Source organism: Engystomops pustulosus, chromosome 7 (genome assembly GCF_040894005.1).
Source record: "Engystomops pustulosus chromosome 7, aEngPut4.maternal, whole genome shotgun sequence".
In the NCBI taxonomy this organism is placed as follows: domain Eukaryota; kingdom Metazoa; phylum Chordata; class Amphibia; order Anura; family Leptodactylidae; genus Engystomops; species Engystomops pustulosus.
The window spans coordinates 85,741,939-85,768,852 of NC_092417.1; the positions used below are offsets into that span (position 1 = coordinate 85,741,939).

A 26,914-nucleotide genomic window follows, 5' to 3' on the forward strand; every position below is an offset into this window, starting at 1 on the left:
AAAATATTTAAAAAATTTGAGGGGTAAACTCATATAATGAAATACAGTACATAAATTATATACACAGGAGTATTGTGCATCAGCTCATTATAACAGAACATGCACACAAGCATATACCAGTACACTACATACATATACCAGTACACTACATACATGCACACATGCATATACCAGTACACTACATACATGCACACAAGCATATACCAGTACACTACATACATATACCAGTAAACTACATACATGCACACAAGCATATATCCGTACACTACATACATGCACATATGCATATACCCTTACACTACATACATGCACACAAGCATATACCCGTACACTACATACATGCACACAAGCATATACCCGTACACTACATACATGCACACAAGCATATACCCGTACACTACATACATATACCAGTACACTACATACATGCACACAAGCATATACCCGTACACTACATACATGCACATATGCATATACCCTTACACTACATACATGCACACAAGCATATACCCGTACACTACATACATGCACACAAGCATATACCCGTACACTACATACATGCACACAAGCATATACCCGTACACTACATACATGCACACAAGCATATACCCGTACACTACATACATGCACACATGCATATACCCTTATACAACATACATGCACACAAGAAATACCAGCACACAACATACATGCACAAAAGCATATACCCGTACACTACATACATGCACACATGCATATACCAGTACACTACATACATGCACACAAGCATATACCCGTACACTACATACATGCACACATGCATATACCAGTACACTACATACATGCACACAAGCATATACCCGTACACTACATACATGCACACATGCATATACCCTTACACAACATACATGCACACAAGCATATACCCGTACACTACATACATGCACACAAGCATATACCCGTACACTACATACATGCACACAAGCATATACCCGTACACTACATACATGCACACAAGCATATACCCGTACACTACATACATTCACACAAGCATATACCCGTACACTACATACATGCACACAAGCATATACCCGTACACTACATACATGCACACAAGCATATACCCGTACACTACATACATGCACACAAGCATATACCCGTACACTACATACATGCACACAAGCATATACCCGTACACTACATACATGCACACAAGCATGTACCCGTACACTACATACATGCACACAAGCATATACCCGTACACTACATACATGCACACAAGCATATACCCGTACACTACATACATGCACACATGCATATACCCGTACACTACATACATTCACACAAGCATATACCCGTACACTACATACATGCACACAAGCATATACCCGTACACTACATACATGCACACAAGCATATACCCGTACACTACATACATGCACACAAGCATGTACCCGTACACTACATACATGCACACAAGCATGTACCCGTACACTACATACATGCACACAAGCATGTACCCGTACACTACATACATGCACACAAGCATGTACCAGTACACTACATACATGCACACACACAAGCATGTACCAGTACACTACATACATGCACACACACAAGCATGTACCAGTACACTACATACATGCACACACACAAGCATGTACCAGTACACTACATACATGCACACACACAAGCATGTACCAGTACACTACATACATGCACACACACAAGCATGTACCAGTACACTACATACATGCACACACACAAGCATGTACCAGTACACTACATACATGCACACACACAAGCATGTACCAGTACACTACATACATGCACACACACAAGCATGTACCAGTACACTACATACATGCACACACACAAGCATGTACCAGTACACTACATACATGCACACACACAAGCATGTACCAGTACACTACATACATGCACACACACAAGCATGTACCAGTACACTACATACATGCACACACACAAGCATGTACCAGTACACTACATACATGCACACACACAAGCATGTACCAGTACACTACATGCATGCACACAAGCATATACCCGTACACTACATGCATGCACACAAGCATGTACCCGTACACTACATGCATGCACACAAGCATGTACCCGTACACTACATACATGCACACAAGCATGTACCCGTACACTACATACATGCACACAAGCATGTACCCGTACACTACATACATGCACACAAGCATATACCCGTACACTACATACATGCACACAAGCATATACCCGTACACTACATACATGCACACAAGCATATACCCGTACACTACATGCATGCACACAAGCATATACCCGTACACTACATGCATGCACACAAGCATATACCTGTACACTACATACATGCACACAAGCATATACCCGTACACTACATACATGCACACAAGCATATACCCGTACACTACATACATGCACACAAGCATATACCAGTACACTACATACATGCACACAAGCATATACCAGTACACTACATACATGCACACATCCATATACCAGTACACTACATACATGCGCGCACACACACATACAAATACTTTTTATGCATTAGAGAAATATAGAGATATTTAACACTATACAGTATGAGTTCATTACTAAATTCACCAATATGAGAAATAACAAGCCCAGCACACAACCAATAACATGAGCCATTACTCCCCAGACACCAACCAGTGATACAGAGCACCCTGTGTACATCCGCTGCTGTCAGCTTCTGAGGCCGCCACCTCCGGCAGACAATCCGGGAGGAAGATGCTGTTTCCGAGTGGGAGAAAGGACCTTCGGTGATGTCATGGTCATGTGACCAGACTATGGTGTGGGAGGAGCGAGCCTCCACGGTCTATGAAAGAGATAGTGGCATAGCTCAGTGACGCTGCAGCACTGCTGTAGTAGTGTCCTGTTAATTGAGTAATGTCTTGAGCTAGGACGGCTGTGCCTGGGGAGACGCATGCGGGGCACAGGGTGTATAAGGAGAAGGACATGGGGGCGCAGGCTGTATGATGTAGTGAAGGACATGGGGGTGCAGGCTGTATGATGTAGTGAAGGACATGGGGGTGCAGGCTGTATGATGTAGTGAAGGACATGGGGGTGCAGGCTGTATGATGTAGTGAAGGACATGGGGGTGCAGGCTGTATGATGTAGTGGAGGACATAGGGGTGCAGGCTGTATGAGGAGGAGGACATGGGGTGCAGTCTGTATGGGGAGAAGGACATGGGGGTGCAGGCTGTGTGATGAAGAGAAATACATGGGGTGCAGGCTGTATGAGGAGAAGGACATGGGGGTGCAGGCTGTATGAGGAGAAGGACATGGGGGTGCAGGCTGTATGTGGAGAAAGACATGGGGGTTCAGGCTGTGTGATGAAGAGAAAGACATGGGGTGCAGGCTGTGTGATGAAGAGAAAGACATGGGGTGCAGGCTGTATGAGGAGAAGGACATGGGGGTGCAGGATGTATGAGTGAAATACATGGGGCTCAGGCTGTATGAGGGAAAGACATAGGGGTGAAGGCTGTGTGATGAAGAGAAAGACGGGGCGCAGGCTGTGTGATGAAAAGAAAGACATGGTGGTGCAGGCTGTGTGATGAAGAGAAACACATGGAGGGTGCAGGCATTGATATCAATGGGATTTTTCATTGATATTTTAAACCACCGTTATTTACTTATTTTTAACTGAGGTTTGAACAGTAGTGTGAACTTAGCCTTGGTTAAAGGGGCTGTCCACGTTTGGCAATTATTTGATATTGTTTGTGTAAGGAAAAGTTATACAATTTCCAATATACTTTCTGTATCAATTCCTCGCTATTTTTTAGATCTCTGCTTGCTGTCTTGCTATAGGAAGCTTCTATGTTTACTTCCAGTGAATAGAGATCTGTGATATTATATCACACGGCTCTGATTACTCTCTGATAATAACAGCTTGTGAACTGTATAACATCACAAGACCATGGACAGATTTCTATCCAAGTGGATCTGGCATTACTGCTTGCTGAATTTATTGTATGATAACATACAATAGACATTTTTGTCAGGGTTTCCGTATTAAAGTGTAACTGTCATTTCAAAAAACTTTTGATATGTTGTAGGGCAGGTAATTTTAAGCCCTTTTGCAATTGGATTAGTTACCCGAATCTTGCTCCTTCCTCTTGTATTCTGCAGACCTAGATGTCAGTGATCTCTCATATGGCTGTTGCTAGGCACAGTGGTCTTCACAGTGGAGCTGACTGTGTCTCTGAGCTAAAGACACGCCCACCTGTCCTCTCTCTGCAGTGAGCTGTTTACCTCATGTCTTACTGCTCCAGCAATGTCATGTGCAGAGAGAAGCCCTAACTAATGTGGAAACCAAACACCTACACTCTTATCTCTCCCTCAGCTTTCCCTACACTTGTGTAGAAACAAATAATCCACACAGACAAACAGCAGCTCAATAACAACCCCCCCTCCCCTTCACCTCCCACTCCACAGCAGGAAATGGCAGGAGAGACTCTCCAAGTCTTCAAGCTGTCCCCTCATGTGCTGTGCTTGAGTACACAGATAAGATAGATGGAATATACATAGATAGAATATACATAGATAGATATGTAGATAGATAGAAAGATATAAGATAGATGATAGATATGAGTAGATAATAGACAGATATTGATTAATAGATAGATATGATATAGATAGATAGATATAGGTAGAAAGATATTAGATAGATAGATATGAGAGATAGATAGATATGATATAGGTAAAAAGATATGAGATAGATAGATATCCAACAAAAATGAAGCAGCACTCCGGGTAGTTGGTGTAAAAGGAGGGTGTGATTTTTTTTTAAGACAAGTGAAGTTTCGGTGCTTTGTTGGATATGTATGTAAGTCATGTACCTGAACTTTAAAGCCTTGTTTTGCACCCCACCCCCTCACACCTACCCTGGGGCCTTTTCTAGATAGATAGATAGATAAACAAATACAAAATAAGCAGCACTCCAGACGTCCAAGTCAAGCAAAAAGTGGTCCTTTTATTCCATGTGCAGCCAAAACAAGCCAAACAATTAGTGTCTGGGGTGGGTATATATACAAAATACAACTGTCACATGACCTACATTAGGCCCGCCCATAAAATCTTTATATACATAAATAGTGCAAATTTCATATAGTAATACACAATAATACAAATGCAGTGCCTGTGTGTAACTGATCCACAATACACCAAGATATATATGACATAAATACAGTGAAATGAGACAGTGTTCGATATAATACATTGCACATGATCATAATATAAATTTAAAGTGCAGCAAGAGTTTAAAAATCCACTGTTATGGTGGGAGGACATACCGCCGTGTGCTCCAAAGTCTCCGATCCTTACTCCGCTTGTTGCTGTGTGTGCACCAGAGCCAGCATATAGCTGGCACGCATGTTTGGAAAGCAAGTCTGGAAAACCCAACTGCGCATGCGTCAAGACCTTCAGACCGGAAGTGATCGTCCGTTGCCATGGAGTCAAATATACAGAGAACTTGCGAGGTATCGTTGCTGGATAGTATTTATAAGGGTATGTATATAAGCGTAAGTCGTACATGTAGATAATATGTAACTATTCGGCACATTAGTAATGCGTGACTACATAAAGAATAATGCCACCTATAAATGGAGGAATAATTATAGACGTTATAGGGGTTTGGGGTATCCCAAATGCAAAAGGTCCCCAACTTTATGACCTGTATCTATCTGATAAATCCTCCAGCTGGTAGACAAAACTATAGTCATTAGACACATACACTCACCGGCCACTTTATTAGGTACACCATGCTAGTAACGGGTTGGACCCCCTTTTGCCTTCAGAACTGCCTCAATTCTTCGTGGCATAGATTCAACAAGGTGCTGGAAGCATTCCTCAGAGATTTTGGTCCATATTGACATGATGGCATCACACAGTTGCTGCAGATTTGTCGGCTGCACATCCATGATGCGAATCTCCCGTTCCACCACATCCCAAAGATGCTCTATTGGATTGAGATCTGGTGACTGTGGAGGCCATTTGAGTACAGTGAACTCATTGTCATGTTCAAGAAACCCGTCTGAGATGATTCCAGCTTTATGACATGGTGCATTATCCTGCTGAAAGTAGCCATCAGATGTTGGGTACATTGTGGTCATAAAGGGATGTGTAGCCAATACTCAGGTAGGCTGTGGCGTTGCAACAATGCTCAATTGGTACCAAGGGGCCCAAAGAGTGCCAAGATACAAGGCAGGATGGATCCATGCTTTCATGTTGTTGACGCCAAATTCTGACCCTACCATCCGAATGTCGCAGCAGAAATCGAGACTCATCAGACCAGGCAACGGTTTTCCAATCTTCTACTGTCCAATTTCGATGAGCTTGTGCAAATTGTAGCCTCAGTTTCCTGTTCTTAGCTGAAAGGAAAGGCACCCGGTGTGGTCTTCTGCTGCTGTAGCCCATCTGCCTCAAAGTTTGACGTACTGTGCATTCAGAGATGCTCTTCTGCCTACCTTGGTTGTAACGGGTGGCGATTTGAGTCACTGTTGCCTTTCTATTGGCTCGAACCAGTCTGCCCATTCTCCTCTGACCGCATCAACAAGGCATTTCCGCCCACAGAACTGCCGCTCACTGGATGTTTTTTCTTTTTCGGACCATTCTCTGTAAACCCTAGAGATGGTTGTGCGTGAAAATCCCAGTAGATCAGCAGTTTCTGAAATACTCAGACCAGCCCTTCTGGCACCAACAACCATGCCACGTTCAAAGGCACTCAAATCACCTTTCTTCCCCATACTGATGCTCGGTTTGAACTGCAGGAGATTGTCTTGACCATGTCTACATGCCTAAATGCACTGAGTTGCCGCCATGTGATTGGCTGATTAGAAATTAAGTGTTAACGAGCAGTTGGACAGGTGTACCTAATAAAGTGGCTGGTGAGTATATATATGTAGCCAATAGATGATTAGGATCACAGCAAAATAGAGACATACAATACAACCTGGATTATTCAGACATACCAGAAAGGGATGTTATCCCTGTTGCAATTGTATAAACTGTGGTTTGATGTACAAAGGGTCGAATTTTATGCATAATGGAGTACAATACAATATTAAACATTATCTGATGTGCATTAGTACATATTAGTACACATACATATAGGTCGTAGATAGATAGCTAGCTATAGTGTCATTGGTCAGCAGCATGACGTGCTTGTGATGAGGTGACAGGGGGCAGGTCCCGCCCCTCCTGTTCGCTGATTGTAGTTTTTTTGAGAGCTGGAAACCCTGGTTGCTATGGGCCAAAAAAGGTACTAAATGAGGACCAAGAAACAAATTACTTTGAGGCATGATTCCCAGGGACACCGGGAGCAGAATTATGTATTTTAGTTTTTTTGCTCAGAATGACGGTTACACTTTAAGCCTGGAATGTTTGTAGCCTTGTCATTTTATGTAGGTGTGCAGAATGTTTGAATCGTTTCTCTCACATCACCGAAGCACCTCAGAGCACCTTGTGTTACAATTTTTTCACTCCCTGTATAATACAAGTGTCACCTGATCTCGGACATCACCTGCATTGTGGATGGATGGGACCAGGCAGAACTTGTATCGTATGGGGGAGTGAATAAATTATAACACAAGGCGATCCAGTGAAGCGCCCCAGAATGATTAGCATGATTTTTATACTCTATAGTGCAGAAATAATTGTGTTATAGTAAAAGAAATATACACTGCTCAAAAAAATAAAGGTAACACTCAAATGACACATCCTAGACCTGAATGAATGAAATATTCTCATTGAATATGCTGACAACAGAAAATTATCAATGGAAATCAAATTTATTAACCAATGGAGGCCTGGATTTGGAGTCACCCACAAAATTAAAGTGGAAAAACACCCTTCAGGCTGATTCAACTTTGATGTAATGTTCGTAAAACAAGATGAAATGAGGCTCAGTATTGTGTGTGGCTTCCACATGCCTGTATGACCTCCCTACAATGCCTCAGCAACCCACACAAGTGGCTCAGGTAGTGCAGCTCATCCAGGATTGCACATCAATGTGAGCTGCGATCAGCAGGTTTGCTGTGTCTGTCAGTGTAGTGTCCAGAGGCTTGAGGCACTACCAGGAGACAGGCCAGTAAACCAGGGGACGTGGAGGGGGCCGTAGGAGAGCAACACCAAGCAGCAGGTCCTATACCTCCACCTTTGTGCAAGGTGGCACAGGATGAGCACTGTCATAGCCCTGCAAAATGACCTCCAGCAGCCACAAATATGTCTGCACAAACGGTTAGAAACTGACTCCATGAGGATAATATGAGGACCTGACATCCACTGCTTTAGGGTTGTGCTCACAGTCCAACACCGTGCAGGACGTATTTGCCAGAGAACGCTATGATTGGCAAATTCGCCATCGTGCTCTTCACAGATGAAAGCAGATCCATACTGAGCACATGTGACAGACGGGACAGAGTATGGAGACGCAGTGGAGTGCGATCTGCTGCCATCATCCTTCAGTATGACCAGTTTGGCAGTGCAACAGTAATGGTGTGGGATGGCATATCTGTGTAGGGCCGCACAGCCCTCCATGTGCTCGCAAGAGGTAGCCTGACTGCCATTAGGTACAGAGTTGATCCTTAGACACCTTGTGAGACCATATACTAGTGCAGTTGACCCCGAATTCTTCCTAATGTAGGACAATGCTAGACCTCATGACCTTTACAGACATTACAACAAAGTTGGATCAGCTTGTAGTGTGTTTTTCAACGTAAATTTTTGGGGGGACTCCAATTCCAGGCCTCCGTTGGTTAATAAATTTGATTTCCATTGATTTTTTGTGATTTTGTTTCCAGCACATTCAACTTTGTACAGAACAACGTATTCAATGAGAATATTTTGTCCATTCAGATCTAGGATGAGTCATTTGAGTGTTCCCTTTATTTAATTTTTATTTATTTAAAGTGCATAATTATTTTCCCTCAGGAACGCCTTAGTAAAACTGATGGTAGACGTCCTTTAACCATGCTGCACTTGACCCAGACCAAAAAGTATGAAATATACAATATATTGTTGTGTATAAGCCGAGTTTTTCAGCACAAAAAAAGTGCTGAAAAACCTCACCTCGGCTTATACTCGAGTAAATAAAAAAAAAAAAAAAAACGTACACACTCACCCTCCAGCGCCCTGATGCCTGGCACAGCTCCTCTTATGTCTTCTCTGTGTTGTATTAGCTGTCATAGACGCATCAATGGGCACGTCTCTGCCAGCTGTTACAGCAGAGAGAAGACAGAAGAGAAGCCATGGGGTCTGGAGCATCGGGACCGCCCGAAGGGGAGTATGCAAGTTTTTTTTTTTAATGTGCTTGGCCGCCTGAGTAAGCAATTTTACCCCTATACCTGCCAGCCCTGTAACAGGGGATAGAGAGGGAGCCACAGGGAACCCCACAGGACAAACACCCTGTCTGAGGAGGGAAAGAAAAGGGGCAGAGGGAGACAGCTTAACTCCTGCAGCATCAGCCTTGCAACATTAACCCCTTACAGCCCATACCTCTGAGATCCGAGCTCTGTGCACTGGAGACACGTTTTCCTTGAACTGTGCACAGGTCTGCCATCTGCTGGTCATTCATCCTTATAATCCGGTGCGCCTTATATATGAACCTAGACGTTTTAGCAGGCATTTATTGATGGTGCGCCTTATAGTCTGAAAAATACGCTAATCATGCTCTAAAACTTTATGTAGCGTGTACAAAAGCCCTCACACAGCCATACACTGTATGCGTATTGACCCAGAGAAAAGGAGAATTATTCTCACCGTTAATTCGGTTTCCATTAGTCCACCATGACGGCCCCAACTGGAGGATGGCCCTTGACCTCTGTAGGGACAGGAAGCAGAGAGGTTAAAAGCCCCTCCCCTACACCCACACTCCAGTGGCTACCAAATAACTACACCGGCTGTGGATGCAACCCATTTATTGTATGTTATAGTCACACACAGATACAACAGGTTAAATAATAAGACTAAGACTACTCTGTCTTAAAAATAAAAGGGTACGGGAAAAATATATGGGCCGTCATGGTGGACTAATGGAAACCGAATTAACGGTGAGAATAATTCTCCTTTTCCATGGCGTCCCCCATGACGGCCCCAACTGGAGATGTACCAGATTACCAGTACCTTAGGGTGGGACAACTGCCTGCAAGACTTTCCTACCAAAAGCCTGGTCCCTGGCGCTTTGGATATCTAATCTGTAGTGTCTAGCGAATGTTAACTGGCTAGACCAGGTAGCTGCTTTACAGATATCGACTAGAGAGGCCCCACGTTTTTCAGCCCATGAGGCTGCCACCCCCCTGGTTGAGTGGGCCCTGACAGTCCCAGGAATGTCCATATTTTCTGCATCATATGCCTCTTTAATGGTAGTCCGGATCCAACGGGCAATAGATGCTTTGGAAGCTTTCTTCCCCTTATTCTTCCCTGTATACTGCAGAAGGATGTTGTCGTCCTTCCTCCAAGGTTTAGAGATGTCCAGATAGTGGAGAAGACATCTCCTCACGTCCAGAGTATGCCATGCTGACTCCTTACTGTTCTTAGGGTTCTGGCAAAAAGAAGGTAACACAATTTCCTGATTGCGATGAAAACTGGAAGACACTTTGGGAGTAAAGGCCTTATCTAGAGTTAGAATCACTCTATCTTCCAGAACTCTAAGGTAAGGTTCTCTAAGGGAGAGAGCCTGGATTTCTCCTAACCGTCTAGCTGAGGTTATGGCTATAAGGAAGGTCAGCTTGAGGGTTAGGCTTCTAAGGTCCGTAGTCTCTAAGGGCTCAAACGGAGGACCTGTCAGGTGATTCAACACCAGAGACAAATCCCAGTTTGGGATATTTTGTTTTAAGTGAGGTCTCAATCTGGAGGTAGCTTTTACGAACCTCTGGATCCACTTGTGCTCCGCCAAGGAAGTATCAAAGAAGGCACTAAGGGCTGATACCTGGACCTTGAGAGTACTCGTCTTCAGCCCTTTATCAAACCCAGCTTGCAGGAAATCCAGTATCTGCGAGATGTTGGGAGACAACTGGTTAGGAGGGACTGAGCCACAAAAAGACACGAATTTCTTCCATATTCTGGAGTAAATTCTGTGGGTGACCACCTTACGACTAGCCTTCATCGTGGAGATCACTTTGTCCGATAGCCCCTGGGCTGTCAGTATCTTCCTTTCAGGATCCATGCAGCGAGCTGGAGAGCCTGCGGATTGGGATGAAGGACTGGACCCTGGAACAGGAGGTCTGGACGGGGTGGTAACAGGAATGGATCCGCCATTGCCATCTTTTTTAGCCAAGGAAACCAGTTCCTTTTTGGCCACCAAGGCGCTATGAGTATAACCTCCGCCTGGTCTTCCCTGATCTTTTGTATGACCCGGGACATAAGAGGTATCGGAGGAAAGGCATACAGTAACAGCCCCCCCCAGGACTGGCTGAACGCGTCTCTTTGGTTGAAGGGAACTGTAGGTTCCAGGGAAAAGAAACGCGGGAGCTTCGCGTTCTTGCTGGAGGCAAACAGGTCTACTGACGGATGTCCCCACCTCCTTGTTATGTGAAGGAAGACCTCTTCGTGAAGACACCACTCGTTTTGATCTATCTTCCTCCGACTGAGGAAGTCTGCTGCCTGATTTTCTTCCCCCTTGAGGTGGATGGAGGAGAGGGATTGAAGGTTGTCTTCTGCCCAGGTGAAGATTTTGTTTGAAAGTGCCAGGAGACTCGGATTTTTGGTTCCCCCTTGGTGACGTAGGTAGGCTACCGTAGTGACGTTGTCCGAAAAAATTCTGACATGCTTTCCTCTCAGCATTTGTGTGCTGGACCTCAGGGTTTCCAGAACAGCTCTTAACTCCCGATGATTCGAGGAACGGGTTTTCACTGAATCCGGCCACAGGCCTTGGACAGGATGACCTGCGACAATCGCTCCCCAACCTGACTGACTTGCGTCCGTCTGTATAGTTGTCACTGGCCAAGGATGCCAGGGTACTCCTTTTCCCAGGTTTGCTGGATCTGTCCACCAGTCTATGGACCGTAAGACTGAGAGGGGAATCTCCACCTTTTGATTTAGGTGACAAGGATCTTTGTCCCAAGAGGACAGCACCCAGTTCTGTAGTGTCCTTGTATGACTTTGGCTCCATTGCACGCACTGGATGCATGCAGTCATGAGCCCAAGGATCCTCATTGCTTCTCTTATGGAGCAGCTCTTCTTTTTCTTGAACGCGTTTAGCTGGAGAATTAAATTTTCTCTCTTTGCTGGAGGGAGAAAAGACATCTGTCGTGTGGAGTCTATTAGAACTCCCAGGAATACCACGTTCATGCTTGGTTCTAGGTTGGATTTTTCTGTATTGATGATCCAGCCTAGCCGCTGAAGAGTCTTCATGGTGATATCCCTGTGAAGAATCAGCTCCTGACTTGAGGCACTTACTACCAGAAGGTCGTCCAGGTACGGAATGATGGATATTCCTTCTTTTCTCAGAAATGCTACCACCTCGACCATAATCTTTGAAAAGGTTCTCGGTGCAGAAGATATCCCGAAGGGAAGGGCTTTGTATTGAAAGTGAGCTTCCTCGCCTTCTGGTGACAGGACTGCGAACCTGAGAAACTTCTGCGAGTTGGGGTATATTGGGACGTGGTAGTAGGCGTCCTTCAGGTCTATTGTACACATGAACGCCTGACGATGGATTAGCGCTGAAGCAGAAGAGACGGTCTCCATCTTGAATTTTCTGTATAGGACGAACCTGTTTAGCCCTTTCAGGTTGCAGATCATTCTGGACCTCCCGTTCGGTTTCTTTATGAGGAATAGTGGAGAGTAATGTCCTCTTCTCTGATGTTCCTGGGGTACAGGGATAATCACATCCAGATCTAACAACTTCTGCACTTCTGTCCAGAGTTGGAGCGACAGGTCCCGAGAGGGTTGTCTGGTAAGGACGAAACTTGTGGGAGGAAGAGCGGTCAATTCTATCTTGTAGCCGTCCTGGAGGATGGACAGAATCCAGGGGTTTGATGTTATCCGGCTCCATTGCTGATGAAAATTCAACAGTCTTCCTCCCACTTTGGCGTCATTGTTTCCTGAAACTCGTAGTGGAGTTACTGGGGTTGAGCAGAAACCCCCTGCCTCTTCCACCTTTAGGGTAGCTCCACCTTCCTCGTTTACCCTTGCCCCTAAAGGATGGTCTCCTCTCTTTGGGGTCACGAAAGGAAGGTTTCTTCAGACTGGTCCTGGATTCTGGGAAGCCTTTTTTCTTATCCGCCGCCCTCTCCAGGATGGTGTCCAATTCGGGCCCAAACACATACTCGCCCTCGAACGGGATGCCGCACAATTTAGACTTCGACCTGAAGTCTCCGCTCCACTGGCGCAACCAGAGAGATCTTCTTACGGAGTTGGAAAGAGCCCCTTCTTTAGCACTAATCCTCACTCCTTCTGCCGAGGCGTCAGCAATGAAAGCTGTGGCTGCTTTCAGGGTCGGGAAGGTATTAAGTAACAGCTCCCTTGGGGTTCCATCCCTTACATGCTTTTCCAATTCCATTACCCAGTGGAATAGTGTGCGGGCTACGGACGTTGTAGCAATGTTGGATTTAAGGTTCAGCATGGAACATTCCCAGCTCTTTTTTAATAGGCTGTCTGCCTTTCTATCCAGCGGATCTTTCAACTGGGTAGCATCCTCAAAAGGCAAATCGGTCTTCTTGGTCATTTTAGTGACCTGGATGTCCATCTTAGGAGCCGAGTTCCACAGCTTGGCTTCTTCTTCATCAAAAGAAAGACGATTTCTGAATTCTTTTGAAAGAGAAATTTTATTTTCCGGATCCCTCCATTCTTCTAGAATCAGATCCCTGAGAGTATTATTGACCGGGAACACGCGCCGTTTTTTGGCTTTGAGCAGACCAAAGAGTTCATCCTGAATGGACTGCGTCTCCTCTACCTCTTCTATCTTCAGGGTATCTCGCACTGCCTTTAAGAGGGGTTCCAGGTCTTCGGAAGCCAGCAGATATCTCGACTCCATCCTGTTTGCAGAGGTGGAAGGGAACGTATCAGGTTCCAAAGAATCCCTGACCGTAGCACCATCAGAGTCTGAAGCGGGGTCAGAAGATGAATCCACTATTTTCTGGCGCTTTTGAGGTGGTTCCTGGGGGGCAAAGGCAGCCAAGGATGATGACACAGAGGATCTGACTTCCTCCTGGATAAAGCTACGCATCTCATCCATGAATGAGGTCTTTTCTTCACGAATCAAATTATCCAGGCATTTTTTGCACACAGGTTTCTTATATGCACTAGGTAATTTTTCAAAGCACATGTTGCATTTTTTATGAGGAGTTTTCTTCCTCTCAGAGGAGGATTGCTCCTTAGCACGGCCTTTTTCCTTTTCCTTGGGATCCTATCAAGGAAAGGAGAGCCCGGATAAGGAACTGCTATAAACGGGACGTGCGGGTGACCCACCACCCTATCCCTTTAACCCCTACTCACAGGAGGTGGGGATATGAGGTCCAGACCTGAGGCCTCTAAATTGCAGGGTTCCATGCTCCTAGAGAAACTACAATAACCAGCCAGCCTAGAATGTAATAATAACAATTGAAGGCTTGTAAATCAGCACTGTAATGGTTAAAGGGTAGGATGTTACCTGGTAACGGTAAGCCAGGAGAGATCCACCAGGGTCTATAAGGTAAACGTGGCCAATATCAGAATACAGTGCAATAAAATATAGTATGTGCCAGCATAATATACAGTTATACATATCAGGGTGTTTGAAGCCAAAGACCTGACCTGAAAAAACGCCAAAGGGAACCTTTAACTCGTAAGCCGCAGGTTAGAGGTGTGCTCCGGAATGAAGATTAGACCTCAGATCAACATGATTACCACGCTAGAGCAATTTAAACTTACCGCCCCGCGATCCTGTTTCCGGGTCGCGCGGCTTTGACGTCACTTCCGGTTTCGTCACTCCACCGGAAGTTGACGCCGGGGTCGACCGGAAGTGCGCGGGAGCGCCAGAATCACATGTTCCGGGTGTCGTAAGCTCCAGGAGCTGCGGGCAGAGCCGGAAGATAACACACAGATCCACACAGGCAGAGGAAAGGGCCGCAACCCGATCGAGGCCCGGAGCTGTGCTGGGTAAGGGATAGGTCCCGCGCCATGGTGTCCCCCCTCACTGTCCCAACTAGTGGGAAGCGAGGAGAGAAACTTCTCTCTACTCCCTGCCCTGTGTAGGGACAGGAAGCCACTGGAGTGTGGGTGTAGGGGAGGGGCTTTTAACCTCTCTGCTTCCTGTCCCTACAGAGGTCAAGGGCCATCCTCCAGTTGGGGCCGTCATGGGGGACGCCATGGAAATTTAGTGTTATTTAGGTTTGATTGCATTTTTAAATATGCTGCACAGAAGGGGTTAAAAAAAGTTTACCAGTAGAATACATGAAACCCAAAATTGTGCTATTAAAACTACATTTTGTCCCCCAAAATCAAAAGCCTCATACAACTACTGTATAGTGACAGAAAAACAAGTAAGAGCTTGTAGATAAAAAAAAGAAACTGAAAAATGGCCTGGGCATTAGAGTGGAAAACAGCTGCGGAGATAAAGGATTAAGTGTTCCAAATTGATATTTAATATATGCTTTATATTGTCATCATGGTAGAAAACCAATGCAGTTCGAAACTAATTACAAATTCACTAAAATATCTAAAACCAAGGGGCTTTTAATGAACTGTATGCAGTGAAAAACTTTTTGAGCAGAACAGAAAATGGTCTTTTAAAGAGGCGTACTTGTGCAGCCCCCAAAACACGCAAACAATGATGAAAACCAGGGCTGAAGTAAAAATCAGTGGATACACCAGAATCACTAGTACTTTTAGGGGAGGATTTAAGATATGCTCTTTATAGTGCCTCAATTGTGTGATTCAAATTATTTAAGCATGTGTGCACGGTCGCAAGGAAATGAATCAGACCACTGCTGATGCAAGACATGCTCATGCACTGAGCAAGTTTATTTGGTTTCACAAGTCAGAAGTAGAAAAGGAGGAGCGTATATCAATATCATCTTCTCTTGATTGGAGAGTTTTCTACTGTCGCATGTTGATGTCATGCCCACATTCCTTTAGCCCCGAAATTTTAGGTGTGGTCTAAGATCTCGGCACCATCTTGAGTTCATTGTTTCTATTACAGAACTTTTCAGGGAAATAAGACAAGTAGAAGTGACAAAATTTGATCTATCAGCTAGGTTTACCTTAAGGGTGCGTTCACACGTTGCAGTTAAAACTGCATCGCAATCAGCTTTGAGGTGGTTTTAGGTGAAGTTTTGTCAATTGAACTGGTGAAAGACATGAACTGAACGAGTGAATTTGAAGGGGAAACCTGTTCCACAAATGTCATTCACTCGTTCAGTTCATGTCTTTCACCTGTTCAATTGACAAAACTGCACCTAAAACCACCTCAAAGCTGATTGCAATGCAGTTTTAACTGCAACGTGTGAACGGACCCTAACAGTCCCCCCAAAATCCTGGAATTTCCCTAACTATTCTTTGCTTAGAAGGACCTACTAGATTTGCATCGTTGGGTGTGCTCCCATTTAGTGGACTTTCACATATGGGAATCAAATCTCTACTCTACCTTTCCCTACTCCAGAGGGCTGTTTGATATGTTTCAGGGGTGGTTGATCTCAGAGGGATATCTTCATAATGCAAATTTAAGTAACTTGAATAAGGGGTCTTAGGCTTGTCTAACTACTGATACCCATGATACTTGGTGGACTTGATGAGGGAGACCACACAACATGCAATAAATGACAAGAGCTAAATCACAATCCCCAATATCACCCCCACTTAAAGGAAACCCTTCCAATCCCCCAACCACAAAGTGAAGGATATAGTGTCCACTCCCGAGTTTCTCTTGAGTTCCCTGGACAGTCCTTCAATCATTTCAAGGGATCCATAGGGGCGATGTCATCCGGGATGTACATGCAACAAACCGCTCCCACCATCTTACAGACTCCTCCCTTCTCAGGAAGAGTCAGGTCCAAAGCCATGCGGTTCTGGGAAGCATCTCCGATATAATTCACAAATCCCTGTTGATTACAATAAAAACAGTTAACCAAAACAATATTTTGCTCATAGCTATCTGGGGAATAATGGACTCTAGACCTGCCCATATCTGATTGTGGGCATTGTACTCATCTGGGTCCCCCCTTGGTACTCCCACTGTATCTATATAAACGTCATCTAGGTGCTTCTCTATTAAACCTCCAGTATCCTTTGGGATTCTCTACCGTTTCTTTGTGTGTCTGATCAAACTTATCCCTGGGGATCACTAGGAAAAAATGCACACATTTTATCACCGTACACTCACCTTCCCAGCCTCTAGGCTTGACCTGACTCTCCTATCCCCACAAATCCAGTACACATCAGACACTGCTAATACAGGGTTACCCATGCTTCCAATGTTAAAGAAGGTCATCGTCCTGTTGCACCAACCGTAGGTAAAGTCTCCTACCCTGGGGGCATCCTGGTCAGCCCTATAGATACAGTGATAGTCATGGTTGGGGTGTCCCTGAGTATACAGTCAGTCAGAAGAGACCAGCTAGCAAGAAGAGTAAATAAGTTTGCAATAGAAAGCGTGGAAGCATGCTGGCTTCCCCTCAGCTTCACAGACGTGGCACTGGTCAGCAGGACTTGAAAAGGACTGTCGTAGCGAGGCTCCAGACTCTCTCTCTCTGGTATGTCTCTTTACCACCACGTAGTTTCCAGGCTTCAGGTTATGCGTCCTGAGGTCTATGTCAGGATCTGAAAAGGAATCAGAAACACTTTTGCAGACCTTTTCCAAGGCCTGGCTCAACTGTATGGCATATTCCACCTTGTTTTCTGCCATCAGCTATAGGGTCTATAGAAAGTAGGGGCCTAGTCTGGGTGCACAGCCAAAAGGGAGTAATCCTGTCTTTCTGTTGGGACTGGTCCTGACTGAATAGAGGGCAGTAGGAAGGCACTTGGGCCATGATTTCCCTGTTACTTCCATGACCTTTCTGGATCTCTAACTTAAAGTGTAACCGTCATTCTGAACAAAAAAAAAACTAAAATACATAATTCAGCTCCAGGGGTCCCTGGGAATCATTCCTCACTACTTGAGGACCGAGAGGCAAAATATTTTATCATTTTTGGCCTATAGCAACCATGGTTTCCAGCTCTCAAAAAAACTACAATCAGCAAGATGGAGGGGCGGAGCCTGCCTCCTGTCACCTCATCATAAGCACCTGCTGCTGACCAATGACACCAGAGCTATCTATGTAATATCTATCCCATATCTATCTAGTCATATCTATCTATCTAATATTTATGTAATATTTATCTGTCCATCTATCTAATATCAATCATCTCTCTCATATGTATGTATCTATCTTTCTTTCTATCTATGTAACACTCCAGCACAGCACATGAGGGCAAAACTTGCAGATTTGGAGATTGTCTCCTGCCTGTGTGAGGTGATCGGGGGAGGGACTGCCGTTTCTGTCAGAGTGGATTATTTGGTTATACAGAAGTGTAGGGAAAGCTGAGGGAGATAAGAGTTTAGGTGTTTGGTTACTACATTAGTGAGGGCTTCTCCCTGCATATGACTGCTGCAGCACTGAGCCATGAGGTAATCAGCTGTGAGCAGGGAAGGGTATGGGGGCGTGTCTCTTCCTCCCGTAGTCTCAGCTTCTTTATGAAGACGGAATGTCCATAGTAACAGACATATGAGAGATCACTGCCATCTAGGGGAAGTCTGCAGAATACAAGAGGAAGGAGCAAGATTCGGGTAACTAATCCAATTGCAAAAGGGCTTAAAATTACCTGCCCTACAACATATCAAAAGTTTTTTGAAATGACGGTTACACTTTAAGAGTGCCGTTTTGCCTCTCAACCCTACCACTAGCCTGGGAAGGGTAAGGGGTGTTTAAGGCCTGCTCTACACCCAGGAGGGACAAGGTTTCAGGTCTTTACCTGTCCAGTGAAGTGGGTTCTGCGACCGCACTGTATGGTCTCTGGAAGTCCAAACCTCAGAAAATCTCACTCACTAACTTCTTGTCTGCAGCTCTGACATTAGCCTTGGTCATGGGAAAAGCTTCTGGCCACCCTGAAAAGAGATCAATGCACACGGGCACGTATTCTTACGTACCACTTTTTGGTAAAATCCATTTGCAGTATTTGGAAGGGATACAGCAGATTGGGTGTCACCTTCTGTGGGGTCTTTACCACCTTACCCAGGTTGTGGCGGACACAGACTATACAGGCTTTCACTAGTCTAGTGACAGGGATAGTAATGCCCGGGGCAAACCACTTGCAGTTTATGAGCGCTAGCATGGCCATTTTGGATGTGTGTGTGTGTCCGTGGGCTACTTGACTTACTGTCGGGTGCAGGGCTCCTGGCAGGCACACCCTCTCTCCCAACATCCAGGTCCCATCGGCATCTGGGCTCCAGCTTTCCTCCACACTCCCTTCACTTCTGATGACTCCCAGGCCACCAGGGACTGGAACACCTGTGGATCAAACATTTTTTACTCAGAACTCACCGTTGAGATTACAGGACAGTCTCTGGGTTCCATCTGTGCAGCTTCCTTCACTACCCTATCGACCGCATACTTGCCCTTGGCTTGTGGAGTTACCAAGTTGTGTGTGCTTTTACTTTTACTATCCCACCTCTTGTGGAAGTAAGAGAGCATCCATGAGCTTGCCATGCTTAGAGGGGGTCCCTGCAGAGGTGCAGAAATCTCTAGCCTTCCATATGGGTTTATAGTCGTGTTTAGACCCCAAAACTACACCTTGAGTATAGAAGTTTGCTAGTTTACCTTCCACCAGCTGTAGCGCTTCCCTGAGTGCCATCACTCCACCTCCTGCGGTGACCTGTGTGGAGGGAGAGGTTGTGCGCCACTGACCACTGCATATCCAGTGTAGAACGGTATGTCTTCTCCTGCAGACCTGGAACCATCTACGAGAAAAAACTCAACATCTGGGTTAAACACCCTTCTCTCCGCCCCCCTCTGAATCCTGCAAGATTGGCAACAGGAAGCAGGATTCAGAACTGTGCACCTTGTCAGTTCTGGGAGTGCACACTGGAGTCTGAGCTGTCTGGCCATTGCTCAGATGCTTGGGCTGTAACTACCGACGCATGAGGGGCTCACATCATGACTGAATCTAACCGGGCCTAATAGTGGGCCACTGGGGAGGCCACCACATTCCCAGGCTAGGGCACCTGTGGTGTGGCCTAGATATTCAAAATAAAATAAAAGGTCTGGTTCAGTGGTGTGTGCCTAGGACCGGGGTGGACAGGTTTTGCCAGCTTAAGGCTGTGGAATGCATCAATTGCCTCCTGACTAAGGGCAAATAGGGGAGAGGCAATGCAGTCAGATAGGGGGCAGCATCAGGCTGAAGGCAGCAGACCTTATCCTAGTCCTGTAGTAGCTGGCTAGTCCAAGAAACATGGGAAGAGGCTTAGGGCCTCGGGACAGGGGCTTATTCTGGACTGCCAGCTTTCTTTCCTCTGTCAGGTGTCTGCCTGTAGCTGAGAAGCAGTGGCCTAGGACAGCGTTGGCGAACCTATGGCACGCGTGCCAGAGAGGGCACGCAGAGCCCTCACTGCTGGCACGCGCCCCATCCTCCCAACCACTGCCAGGTGCGGACAACCACTGTCCACACCTGGTTGTCATGGCTGTCAGCAGTATCGGAGCGCAGCTCCGATACTGCTAACAGCCATGACAGAGCAGGGCGCTGACACTGCCTGCTGTCACTCTGATCACTGCAGCGCACAGGACGGTAAGCATCCCCGCGCTGGCAGCGTAATGATGTAATTACGCTGCCAGCGCTGGGCAACCTTACTCCGTGTGCGCTGCAGTGATCAGCCGGAGGAACGAGTCTGAGGTGAGTGTATTTATTTTTTTAATTCAGCGCATCCATCCTGCCCGCTCCCGCACCTCCCATAAAACTCCGCCCGCAACCGGGCCGAAACTCACGGCCCAAACTGCGCCCGCTACCACAAGCCCCCCCGCGCGCCCGAACCCCAGCCTGTTATGCCCGCTACCGCAACCCGCCGCCCCCCCGCAAGAACCCCTGGAGCTCATGCCTCATAACCCCACTGAACCGAACTCCAGATTTTGCGTAACATATTTTACTTCTCATTTATTATTCCATGTCGTGTACTGGGAAGCTGGATTTTAATACTTTCGCTGTGCGCTCCAAATCATTTGTGTCCTTTATTCTTTGGTTCGGTCCTATCGCAGTGATACCAGATTTGTAGGTTTTATTGTGTTTTAATGCTTTTTCTATAATTAAAACAGTGTACGAAAAAGAAAATAGTTTCGCCATCTTGTGACGCTAATAACTTTAGTGCACGGAGCTGGGGAGATTTGGGTTTTTTTGCTTAATGAGCCGTTGTTTTCATTGCTACCATTTTGAGGACTGCGTGACCTTTTGATAACTTTTTATTACTCTTTTATGTGATGTAAAATGGTGTAAAAGTGGCGTTTCAGTGTGTATAGGACTGCTGGAATCCGAGCTCAGGCAGTCCTGTGTAAATTGATTCTAAACTAAACCGTCAGTTTTCTGGTTAAATTGCCGTACTGGCACTTTGCGATAAGTAATTAGGTTTTGGGTTGCAGTTTGGGCACTCGGTCTCTAAAAGGTTCGCCATCACTGGCCTAGGAAGACCACCTTCTCTTGGGAATACTGGAGTTGGTCTCAGGAAGCTGTGCAACCATTCTGGAACAGAAAACACATAAGGTCAATAGATGTATCCGGGCAAACCTGTAAAATGGAGGCACAGAAATAAGAGAACATCCAGTAAGGGGCTAGTCTGCCAGTCTATTCCCTGTAGGGCCGTGGAGTACTGGGTGGGGGAGTTTTACCCCTCCCCCCTTGTGGGAATCTGCACCATGTATACTGAAATACTGAACTGGTAAAGGCAAATAGGTACTGTAGGAGCACAGGGAAGAAAACATTTGCCAAATCAATAACAGTGAATAATGTGGCACTCTCGGGGACTGCTGCCAGTGAGATTTGTGGGTTAGGAACCACTGGGCTTCAGTACACTCATTGGCAGCTTGGAGGTCATGGACCATCCTACATGTATCCAGCTGTTCTTTCTGGGTATTTTTCTTGACTGGGAAAGAGTTAAATCTTCATCGAGCTAGCAGGAGGGGAGACCCACTTCAGTTCTACAATGAGAGTAGCCAACGCTGTGCGGGGGTGTACTTGCTGACATCCTCGTCCCCTATTGGCTGATACTTTAGCAGCGGTGGTCTGGTCTCTCTGTTCCTCTTAGCAGTCCCTCTGTACGCAAGTCTGGCAGAGATGACTCTAGTCCATTAACACCTTTGGTAACAACCCATTACAAAACAACTGGCAAAGTGCAGTAGATGAACACTAGACTGTCAGGTCATACCCCATGTGTCCAAATGCTGTAAAAAGTTCCTGTGGAACTCTTCCATAACTGTTTACCTCATCTAGACACAAGTCAAAGGCTCTGTCATAGAGTTGGGGGCTTGTTCTTGCTTAGTCTGTTCATGGAGTACACAGCGGGACATCATCAGCACATTATGTTGCATAAACAGGGCATACTGTATTCTTGTATCACATGCAGTTTGGTTGATGTGTCCTTCAAAACTGTCAGCTAAAATATCGGATGCATCGTCGCCCCCACTTTGTAAACATTTGCAAGGTCATTTGTCTGCTACCAGATAACAAAATGCAGATTCATCCCTCTCTCTGCCTCCTTAACCCTTTAAACTCCAAAAAGCAGGTACCCGAGATATTGCAACACTTTTTTTAGTAATTTTTTTTTACAAGCATCAGGATCAAATAAGTTTTAACTGGACCATAATCAAACACCCTCGGCTCTTATTCCAGAGCAGAGGGTGCTCAGCTGCTAAACTACAACAAAAAAGTTGTTTTCTACAACTATTATCCTCAACCAGCCTTTATGGCTGTCAACAGAGCAGAGTCATAGGCAATTCACTTTCAGGGACTTGAAGGGAATATAATGTTCTAAGATGGCGCTGGTCTGCATTCCAGACGGCGCCATCTTGCTTTTTTTTTTTCTCAAATTCTCTCCACATCAAAACCTTCAAAATGTCCCTTGTTGCCCATCTCTTTCCTCAATGGGCACGCTGAAGGATTTCTGTCACTCTATCATGGTCTGTCCGTCAAAGCCAGAGGGCTCTAAGTGTCCGTTTGCAAATCTGATCAAGTTTTCTCACTTGTACGTTCATCAGATCCTCTGACATATCCAAAACCTTCAACACTTCACTACTTTCCTCTTTACCACAATGCTACCAGCCCTTATGTTCCATTATGTCAACTATGCACTTTTCCATCAGTCCTACTTAACTTCACAACCTTTGTCTATGGATCTTTCCCTACCCTGCACTGAACTAGCATGCCAGTGGTTCCCTCTGGGAGGACATTCTTCCTCTTCCGAAACCTCAGCATACTTTTTCCAACACCCTTACCGGTGCAGCTGCTCACCGGCATAAGGGCTCACCGATCACCGGTTAAAGAGGTTTATCAGAAGGCCCCCCTTAACGATCTTCCTCTTCTCCTAATTCCTGTCAAAATCCAAGACACCCGTCCTTTTCCTTGTTCCACTATTCTGGTGGCCCCTATGTCTGATGTACAGACACTCGTCCTATTCTCCTGTTCTGGCGGCTCCTATGTCTGATCTTCACTGCGGCTTCGCTGTACTCCTTTCAGTATCTTGTCTGACCATCGAACGTCCTCCCCCCTCCCTTTCTGTTCTGGCTCTGTAAGCGCGTACACACAGCAATTGATGCACTTCTTTCAATTTCACACAGAGGTGTCTAACAATTCAGACCCCACGCAGGACACCAGGTGGCTATATATATATCTTACCCTCCAATTCCGGCTGCTTACAACCACGGTATCACTACCGAGTCACAGGCAAGCAACAGGTTAACATATGTAATCTGAAACGTACCGTGGTCTTGGGTTGATCAGTCCCAGTCGGGGAGCAGTGATCACGAGGCTGCAGGCGGTACAGGAACGAGGGGGGCATCCTGGTCCTGCTTACGGGGATCTCAGCAGTGCCTCCAACTGTTAGGGGAGGATTTAAGATATAGTCTTTATAGTGCGTCAATTGTGCGATTCAAATTATTTAAGCTTGTGTGCATGGTCGCAAGGAAATTAATCAGACCACTGCTGATGCAAGACATGCTTATGCCCTGGGCAAAAATCAGTACTGCGCAAGCTTATTTGGTTTTACAAGTCTAAAGGAGGAGCGTATAAAGCATATCAATATCAGACATCTTCTCTTGGAGAGTTTTCTGCTGTTGCACGTTGACGTCACGCCCACATTCCTTTAGCCTTGAAATTTTAGGTGTGGTCTAAGATCTCGGTGCCATCTTGAGTTCATGATTTCTATTACAGTACTTTTCAGGAAAATAAGACAAGTAGAAATGACAGGATTTGATCAGCTAGGTTTACCTTAACAGTACAGTACTGATTTAGGATACTTTCATGAGAACATGAGCTATGCCCGAGTGAGGACTTGGGGATAGCATACGTTCAGCTGGAGAGGTGGAGGGATGAGCGCTGCTTACCCCTCCCCTCTCAATAGCGAGGCACCACAGGCTTCTATAGGGACTGTTATGCGGCCAGATATCGGTCCTTCACACGTTTGTGTAAAAGTGGGTCATTTATCTTCGGTTTTTCCCTATTCTGTAATTTTGGCACAAATCACTGTAAGAAGTTGCAACTTTGGCACAAATAAACTCCAGTCCTGAGCAGGCATAGGCAAAAGTTTAGAAAGTTTTGACTTTTAAAAAGAAAGTTAAAAAAATCCAGACTTGGCTGCCTGAAATATCACCCTATAAGATAAAACAAAATCAAGATATCTGCATATAAAAGATTGAGGCATACAAGGGGTCATAAACAGAGTAATTAAAACTTTAAAATATTACATGCCTCCCACCACAGGAGGGGGGGGGGGGGCTGGGGGATGTTAGAATCTCCTTTGCGGATAGGAAATGGTCATTCTTTGGGAATCCCTTGCAGGTAGATTTGATTGTGTATTTCTCCATTCCCAGGCACCAGACTTCTAACATCCCATAATGCATCAAACTCTGTTTAGCCCTTTTATTTAACTTTTTTTTGCATTGTATTTGTACGATAACCCCTTTATGCTTGAAAGGACTGTACAGGCGGTCCCCTACTTAAGGACACCCGACTTACAGACAACCCATAGTTACAGACGGACCCCTCTGCCCACTGTGACCTCTGGTGAAGCTCTCTGGATGCTTTACTATAGTCCCAGACTGCAATGATCAGCTGTAAGGTGCCTGTAATGAAGCTTTATTGATAATTCTTGGTCCAATTACACCAAAAATTTTGAAACTCCAATTGTCACTGGGGCAAAAGAAAAAAAAATGTCTAGAACTTCCATTATAAAATATACAGTTTCGACTTACATACAAATTCAACTTAAGAACAAACCTCCAGACCCTATCTTGTATGTAACCCGGGGACTGCCTGTACTTTACTTCAATTTAACAAGAGCCTTCTTATGTGTTAATTTATTACTCAGAAGAGACTTACCTGAAGTAATTGATTTAACTAGTAAGTACAGGCAGTCCATGGGTAATATACAGGATAGGTTCTTTAAGTTTGTTAAGTTGAATTTATATGCAAGTGAGAATTGTAACACCAGACCAAAAAAAAAAAACAATTTTTCAAAATTTTGTTCTAACATAGGAACAAATATTAACGCTTCATTACAGCTGAGACCAAAGCAAAAGCATCCAGAGCTTCACCAGTGCTCAATGGGCAGAGAGGTCGGTCTGTAACTAGGGGGTTGTATGCAAGTCGGGTGTCCTAAAATCCCACCTCAAAAAACACAGCCAAAAAAAATAAGACAAAAACCCATTGAAAAAGTCAATATGCATATATGATGTGTTTTTCCAGGATGAAAAAACGCAATTAAAAAAAAAAAAAAAAAAAAGTGTAAAACTGGCCTGTGTAAGGCGGCTAATGGTTGTTTAGAAAACACTTGCTCGCACAGCTAAAAGTTTGGGTAGTTTCAAAATTGACCTTTAATCTAGTTGAAAATCTGGAGTGTCACATGTGTGTGTTCTACAAAATTCACAAATGGGCGAGAAAAAAAAAACCCACGTACCGTTTTTTTCTGACTATAAGGCACACAAAAAAATCCTTTGATTTTCTCAGAAATCAAAGGTGCGCCTTATATATGTACTGTACTGACAGACAACAGCTGCCTTGAACTGTGCACAGGTCTGCCACCTGCTGGTCATGCATCCTTAAATCAGGTGCGCCTTATATATGAACCTAGACATTTTTGCAGGCATTTATTGATGGTACGTCTTATACTCCGGTGCGCCTTATAGTCCTAAAAATACTGTAGTCTTGTTCTTAGAAATGAAGGCCATTCCATGTGACAAAATTGCCAAGAAACTGAAGATTTCCTACGACTGTGTGTACTACGCCTTAAAGAGGAGAGCACAAACACAAGTAGAAAGAAGTGGGAGGCCCTATTGCACAAAGCAACAAAACAAGTACATTAAAGTCTCTAGCTGAGAAACAGACACTTCTCAGATCCTTAACTGTCTGCTTCATTAAATAGTACCTGCCAAGTGTTAACCTCTACAGTGAAGAGGTGAGTCAAGGACACTGGCCTTCACGGCAGAGTACCTTCGTAGCCAGTCTCAGATATGGCTTTTTCTAAGAGGGAAAGATTATATTAGGCGAAAATACAGAGATTGGACAGAGGAAGATTGGGAAAAATGTTATGGACAGACAAATCCAAGTTTGAGGCGAGAACATTCATGAGCCGCAGAACAACTGAAAAGATGCAAGAAGAGTGCCTGACACCATCTGTCAAGCATGGTGGATGTAATGTGGAGCTTGTAAAGTGAGATTTGAACAAAGTCAAAGGGATTTT

General features: G+C 45.1%; 4 protein-coding genes across 7 annotated transcripts in view; all 4 read right to left on the reverse strand.

Annotated features, from left to right (window-relative positions):
* Window positions 1–2,835, reverse strand: part of DPY19L3 (dpy-19 like C-mannosyltransferase 3) — a 52,943-nt gene extending 50,108 nt beyond the window's left edge. The window contains exon 1 of the mRNA XM_072117173.1: window positions 2,683–2,835. The gene's annotated coding sequence lies outside the window, so the exon portion shown is untranslated. The remainder of the gene's footprint in view (window positions 1–2,682) is intronic.
* Window positions 2,836–10,392: 7,557 nt separating this feature from the next.
* Window positions 10,393–13,077, reverse strand: LOC140070542 (uncharacterized). Its single transcript, XM_072117175.1, has 2 exons — window positions 10,902–13,077; window positions 10,393–10,573 (listed from the first exon to the last, which is right to left on the reverse strand). Exons 1-2 carry the CDS (start codon window positions 13,022–13,024, stop codon window positions 10,528–10,530), a joined length of 2,169 nt encoding a protein of 722 aa, XP_071973276.1. The 5' UTR covers window positions 13,025–13,077; the 3' UTR covers window positions 10,393–10,527.
* Window positions 13,064–15,318, reverse strand: LOC140070193 (uncharacterized). The gene is made up of 2 exons (XM_072116541.1): window positions 14,467–15,318; window positions 13,064–14,377 (listed from the first exon to the last, which is right to left on the reverse strand). Exons 1-2 carry the CDS (start codon window positions 14,518–14,520, stop codon window positions 13,064–13,066), a joined length of 1,368 nt encoding a protein of 455 aa, XP_071972642.1. The 5' UTR covers window positions 14,521–15,318.
* Window positions 15,319–16,360: 1,042 nt separating this feature from the next.
* The window catches only part of ZNF507 (zinc finger protein 507), a 53,975-nt gene continuing 43,421 nt past the window's right edge, over window positions 16,361–26,914 (reverse strand). Inside the window, exons 7-11 of one of the 4 annotated variants that reach the window (XR_011848939.1) lie at window positions 23,939–24,054; window positions 19,800–19,939; window positions 19,360–19,490; window positions 18,955–19,087; window positions 16,362–17,763 (exon numbers count right to left, since the gene is read on the reverse strand). The gene's annotated coding sequence lies outside the window, so the exon portion shown is untranslated. Of the gene's footprint in view, window positions 17,764–18,954; window positions 19,491–19,799; window positions 19,940–21,061; window positions 21,706–23,938; window positions 24,055–26,914 lie in introns of those variants that run through there. The other 3 variants (XR_011848937.1, XR_011848940.1, XR_011848941.1) reach the window with 3 other exon arrangements.

Excerpts from the sequence above, each read along its gene's own strand:
- LOC140070542 (XM_072117175.1), bottom strand. The coding sequence starts at position 13,024 with ATGGAGCCGGATAACATCAAACCCCTGGATTCTGTCCATCCTCCAGGA. Across the intron at positions 10,574-10,901 it reads GAGCACAAGTGGATCCAGAG|AACCCTAAGAACAGTAAGGA; the intron begins GTTCGTAAAAGC and ends TCTTTTTGCCAG.
- LOC140070193 (XM_072116541.1), bottom strand. The coding sequence starts at position 14,520 with ATGGAACCCTGCAATTTAGAGGCCTCAGGTCTGGACCTCATATCCCCA. Across the intron at positions 14,378-14,466 it reads ACCTCATATCCCCACCTCCT|GATCCCAAGGAAAAGGAAAA; the intron begins GTGAGTAGGGGT and ends TTTCCTTGATAG.